Here is a 5,936-nt window from a genome sequence, read left to right as displayed (position 1 = left end):
AGGAAGCATCTGTGGGTCCTGTGAGCAACAATGGGAGTCAGGAACGACTTGACTCTGCTCCTGGACCCGTCACTTCCCTGTAGTCAAAAAAAAAAAAAAAATTAGTTTGGCACTCTGCCTTGGCTCCCCTAATTGCAAAACAAATACAAGTTTGTTTGGCTGCGTGGGCTTGGGCGGTGGTGGTGTGCGTGGGGATGTTGTTCTTCTCTTTTTTTTTTTCATGGAAGACCCTGCGGGCCGGGCAAAAGGAGCTTTGTGAGCTGTGTGAATTAGCACCCTGAAATCTGTAAGGACGGAAACCCTAATCCCCATCCAGCGCCCCGGCCGCCTCTCCCGCGGGCTCCTCCCGCGTCCGGCTCGGAGCCAATGCGGGGCTGCGGGCGGGCCCGGCGGGGGCCCGGCGGGGGCCCGGGGCGGCGCCGGGCGGGCAGAGGCAGCGAAGCCATGGAGCAGCACAGCACGCTGCTGCATCTGGTCGCCGGAGGGTGAGTGGCCCCGGGACGCGCGGCCAGCGGGCCCTGGGCTTTGCTCCGGGGAGGAGCCGCGGGAGAGGAGCCTCCGCGCTGCCCCTGCCCCGCGATCCTCGCCCGCGCCGTCCTGGCCGTGCCGGGTTCGCGTGTGGGCTCATTGTCCTGGAGCAGCCGCGCAGCGCCGGGGTGAATGTCTGGCTCTGCAGTTTGGGAAGAAGGGGAGCCTCCCTGCGGGACGTGGAGTTTCATCCAGCCTGAGCTTGCCGGGGATGGGGGGCAAGGGAAGCGAGGAACTGAACTGGGGGGATGAGAGGCGCCACGAGGCCTCTCCAGCGGAGCAAATGGTGGAGCATCCATGTTTTTGGGAGAGTAGCCAGCTCTCCAGCATCGCATGGCTGGCATTCCTGCGTGTCTTTTCTGGCTTTAAATAGTGCGGCTGATTCTGGTGAGTCAAGTGGTTGGATCCCAGCAGTGCCTCTCTGAATTCGAAGCGTGCCCTTGAGCAAGTCCCTTCTCAAGTGGCGTTTCGCCCTTTCTCTCTTTAAAGTCTCAAAACAATGAGCTTCAAGTTTTTGATGCCCTAAAGCAGAAGATAATTGTGGTCCTCTGGACTTTTCTGAGTAACTGCAGAAGTCCCTCGCTTAGGCAGCCACCTAATGCCTTTCCAAATCCCACCAGCCCGCTGGAGTCCGTGTGACAGTGAAACCTGTGATACAGCACGTGCAATAACGCACGATTATTTAATTGCTCTTAATTAGCAAATTTTCGGTTTTCTACAGCTAATGCAGTTGTTATACTATGGCAATCTTTGTTTATATGTACTTACCCTCTCTGTTCCCAGTGTTATGTTGTATATGTTATTCTCTTTTATTAATTTATCCTTTGAACTATATAGTTACTGCATCTTAGCCTTTCTCAGTGTATTCTTATTTCTTAGCTTTCTTCTTAAGCCTTTCCTCATCCTCATTTTCCACCTTGGTTACTGAAAAACTATGAGAGTTTGGGTAGTGACAAGAATGTCACTAGTGGAACTTTGTCGGTCTGTATCCTGTCTTCTTCCATTAAGCAATAATCCTTGAATTACAATTAATTAAAACCCAAGGGATAATAAAGTAAGAAATGATTGAGAAGTTCAGCTTATTGCTGCCATATATAGTTAATATTATTGTTTTACTTAATGAAACAGGATCTCATTCATGAGGAACAGTTGTTCACTTTATCTTCTAGTGCAAGAACTGGGGACCATCAAACAAAACTTGTGAAGGGTTTGTTCAAAACTAATGAAAGAACATCGTTCTTAACACAGCGTGTGGCTAAACTGTGGAACTCCTGGCCACAGGATAGTAGGGCCTAAAGGCTTTTTATGTGTCCAGAAAGCATTTTAAAAAGATGAATGAAAAAGAATGTGTTGAAGGCTATTAAAAGCAAGGCAACATTTCTGGCTGGGGAAATCCCTGAACTAAAAATTGCAGGAAGCTGGGAAAGCGTTCTGGAGATGAGTATTTCTCCTACTCTTTTCTAGGTGACCTTTATTTGCCCGTGTCCTAGGCAGAAGCCCGGTTTAATTATAGAGTTGTGTGACCTAGCATTGTTATTTTTAAATGAAGATCTTCAAGCCATCTCAATTTTTGACTAGCCTAAGAGAGAGCTAAACTTAGAATTACGAGTAAACCCTGTCACCTCTGTGCATGCGCTCAGACACTTTTCAGATCACTGAAAAAATGTTGACGGTGGTTTTTGTATTTCTCAGATAATCTTCTTTTTCTGTCACTTGAGACTTTCCAGTTTTCCTTTTAAAATGTGAAAGCAACATCTAAGGCAAGTACTATTTTCTAAGGTAAAATTACCTGCCTTCTTCAGTTAGCTCTTTTTGCCACTGCTTTTCTCTGAGTACATGTTGTACTGGTTGTCGACTGCTGCTCTTCATCATATTTTGCAGGAATTGCTTTTGTTTCTGCTTCTAGACTAATGACACATAATTTTCCATTTCTCCTGAAACAGAAGAATTTTGCAGACTTATACCTTTCATACACTGTGAGCAGCTGTATCATCATGTAGTTCATGGTAAGACAACATAGTTGAGATCTGTTCTAGTTTTAGTACACCTCATTTCCTTGGCTTTGAGTGTTCTTTGCTCCTCTTTAGTCTTCGCCATTGAGCCATAGTGGGTCAGAGGTCCCCATTCACCTTGAACTCTCTTACTGCTGATTAAATTACCACCATGCTAAGGAGTAACAATTTTTTAAACTCTTATTGCTTTTATAATTCTTCTCTGTTGACTAACTGTATGTATCAGTAGCTTGAGGAACTGAACTCAGGAAGCTTTTATATATACTGGAAGCGTGGGTTCAAACTCATATCCTGACCATCGCAGGTAGGGACTTTTGAAGAAACGAGATATTAGAAGAACATTACATAGAGTTGTACCTTCTTATGGACTGTTAGAGAGAAGAATTTTTAGTATACCAAGCAATTGCTTCTCTAAATGTTGTCCTGTTGTAGTGTTTGCTCAGCTCTTAGATAAAAAGTTGAAACTGGTCTATTCAGACCTTTTAGACATCTTAATATGTCACCAGTGTGCTCAATCTTCTCCTGAACTGGAAACTACCCTTCTGATCAGGAAAACAACAGGCATGTAAGTCTGGAGCCTGTATCAGACAAATCAGTGGAAACTATGGTAAGTAACAGGACTGTTGGGCCCCTGAGTGAATATGGTCTATATGGGCAGAATCAACATGACCTTTATAAAAGGAGACCTTGCCTCATGCAACTCCTGAATTGCTATGTAGGCTATGTCTTGGAGTCTGTGTTTGATCAGCTTGTTCATCCAGAGAATCTAAGCCAGAATGTTTACTGCTCTACTTTGTGTTGTCTTCTGAGCTGGAGTTAAATTCTTGGGTCATGTTCCCAGACTCCCACCGCTCATCATATCTCCTAAGGGAAATTGCTGCTGATTGGCTGCTCTGCAATTCATCACCACTGTGTAGATCTGCCAAGGGCTTGATAAAGCAGCATGAGTGTTATGGAATAGCATACTAGTTGCTGACATCATTATCTGAAAATATTCTAGTTGAGACATCTTCAACTCTTGGACATCATTGCAATAGGCATCCAGGGCCTCTTTCTTTTGTTTCCCCTCCCTAACCTGTAGGCAATAATAAATGAAGCCCTGGGAGCAAAGCCTGGGAGAACAATGTATATGTGTGCTGAGCTCTATAGACTTTTTCGAAATAATTCTTCAGAACTATAGCCATTTGCTGTCCTGTATGGTCACATGTAATTCTGTTGATATACCTGACATCTTATAGTTCTTTGGTTGGCTTTTCTTTCTTTGGAGCACAGTAAGCTTTTTTTTTTAAGCCTCCATCTCTTGTGAAACAAAGCAGCTTTGGCTGTAGCACGTGAAAAATTGTTCATTTTCAAAGCCTCTTGCATGGCTGTTACATGCAAATTCATCTCAAAGTGGTCTTTCAGGTACTGAGCATCCCCTAGAAGAACAGAGTTCTTCTAGAACGGAGTCTAAGGATCTGAAGGGGCAGAAGCAGAGAACCAATGGTTCTAACTTGTCCCTGGGTGGTAGAAAGGGAAAAAAGGAATATGTGTCCTTCCAGCATTCCTGCAGTGTGACTAGACTGATTGATGATGATGGCTCACGAGTTCCAGAAATAACTTCTGTCTGCTGAAGGTCAGGGTCGTCGGTCATTAAGCAAGTCAGGCTTGGGGTAAGCCTGGCTATTGGCAGAAAATACAGATCTTGCTTGCAGGGCCTTGCAAATTTGGGAATGTGAATGGGTTATGGGTTGAAGACACAGGTAGGCTGAGGGGTGGGGGAGTTTTGTGCTGCCCCTCTCTGAGCCTGGGCGGCTGTGGAGAGGTTGAGGCATGGTGCCTGGTGATCTCAGCAGAGAGCATTGCTGTGAGGTTGGGCAGCAGAAATATTTTCTCTGGGGGACTGCTGAGTCCCTATGGACTTGGGACTCTTTGTGTCAAATACTGAGTAAGTTTTCAGAGTGAGGCTGCCAGATGATGTCCCAGGCTCAGCTGTTATTACGTTAATCAGTGTCAGAGTAGGAGGTCATGTGTGACGCAGGCTGGGATACCTAGCCTACCTCTTCTCCTAGAGGGGAGAAGTTGTGGACAAGCAGGGTCAGAATTATTGCCCTATTGCCCTTCTTGCCTATTATGGCACAGAAGTCATTCTTAAGTGTGCTTTTTTGCCCTAGATGTGGTGGCACAGCTGGAGCCATCCTGACCTGTCCCCTGGAAGTGGTGAAGACACGTTTACAGTCATCCCAGCTGGCACTGCGGCCTCTGTGCCTCTCAGAGGTACAGCTGCCGGGGATGAGTGTGAGGATGATTAATCCCACCCCACCATCTCCTGGAGTGCTCAAGTTGCTGAGGTGAGTAGGATAGAGCAATGTGCATGTTAGCACCAGGGAGGTGAGAGTTGGCCATCAGTTGAAGGGGTTGAGGGGGGGAGAGAGAGAAAGAAATGGAAATAGCGTTTGAGCTGAGGCTCTGGATACTGTGAGTGTGACAGAAGATTTCATGAGAGCACGGGTACATCTGCTTCTCACCATTGATCTGTGCTTTGAACAAAGCTATCTGCAAGGCAGCTTTGGAGACTGTGAGGAATTTCTGAGCTAGTGGTTTGATCAGACCCAGAAAGATGGTGTCAGCAAGGGTACGAAGAAATGACTGCTGGAAAGTGTCCCTGCCCATGGTAGGGGGGTTGGAACTAGATGACCTTTAAGGTCCCTTCCAACCCAAACCGTTGTATGATTCTATGACTGAAGGAGAGAGAAGTGGTTGGAGAGAAAATGAGAGCAGGGCAGAAAAAGGATAACATGGGAGGTGAGGAGAGGATGCTACAAAAAATTCTGAAGAACAAAGAAGGAGGAGAAACAGGAGAGCCCCTAGCTTAGTTATTCTGCTGATTTTTCTGTTCATTTTCTTCTGTAGGGCCATCCTTGAGAAGGAAGGCCTGCGATCCCTATTCCGAGGTCTGGGTCCAAACCTTGCTGGGGTTGCTCCTTCCCGGTGAGTACTGCTCCGTGACAATGGCTCAGGTTATACGGTTTTTAAGGGACCTCTGTGATAGCTATTGCTCCACATTCTGAAAGCAGTCTGAGTCTTGTGCTTATGTGCCACAGGACCCCTTCACACAGACATTTTCTGGAGCTTCAGATCATAGTATTAAGATGATTGCTGTGGGCCTGGATTAAATGTTATCTGATGTCACAAAACAAATCTGATAAACCTGTGCTGGGACTAAGAAAAGTTGGAGTGAGACCCACAGCAATGTCTCTGCTCTTCATACAGGAGCTGTAACCTCTTCTGTATTTCTTTCCAACCAGGGCTATATATTTTGCTGCCTATTCTGGTATTAAGGAGAGGCTCAATGCTATCCTTGTACCTGAGTCCAAGAAGGTACACATACTAGCAGCAGCCTTTGCAGGTGAGCCT

General features: G+C 46.1%; 1 protein-coding gene across 2 annotated transcripts in view; it reads left to right on the top strand.

Annotated features, from left to right (window-relative positions):
• The first annotated feature begins 415 nt into the window (after positions 1-415).
• The window catches only part of LOC113966548 (solute carrier family 25 member 33-like), an 8,524-nt gene continuing 3,003 nt past the window's right edge, over positions 416-5,936 (top strand). Inside the window, exons 1-5 of one of the 2 annotated variants that reach the window (XM_027681415.1) lie at positions 453-485; positions 2,472-2,534; positions 4,694-4,870; positions 5,433-5,510; positions 5,828-5,928. In XM_027681415.1, the coding sequence (XP_027537216.1) occupies positions 4,812-4,870; positions 5,433-5,510; positions 5,828-5,928 (238 nt within the window). In that variant the 5' untranslated portion in view covers positions 453-485; positions 2,472-2,534; positions 4,694-4,811. Of the gene's footprint in view, positions 486-2,471; positions 2,535-4,693; positions 4,871-5,432; positions 5,511-5,827; positions 5,929-5,936 lie in introns of both variants that reach the window. The other variant, XM_027681414.1, reaches the window with a different exon arrangement.

This window comes from Neopelma chrysocephalum, unplaced genomic scaffold (genome assembly GCF_003984885.1).
Source record: "Neopelma chrysocephalum unplaced genomic scaffold, ASM398488v2 Primary Assembly neopelma1_60, whole genome shotgun sequence".
Lineage (NCBI taxonomy): Eukaryota > Metazoa > Chordata > Aves > Passeriformes > Pipridae > Neopelma > Neopelma chrysocephalum.
Note: the sequence above shows the minus strand (reverse complement) of the source record. Positions and strands in the feature narration are given on the sequence as shown.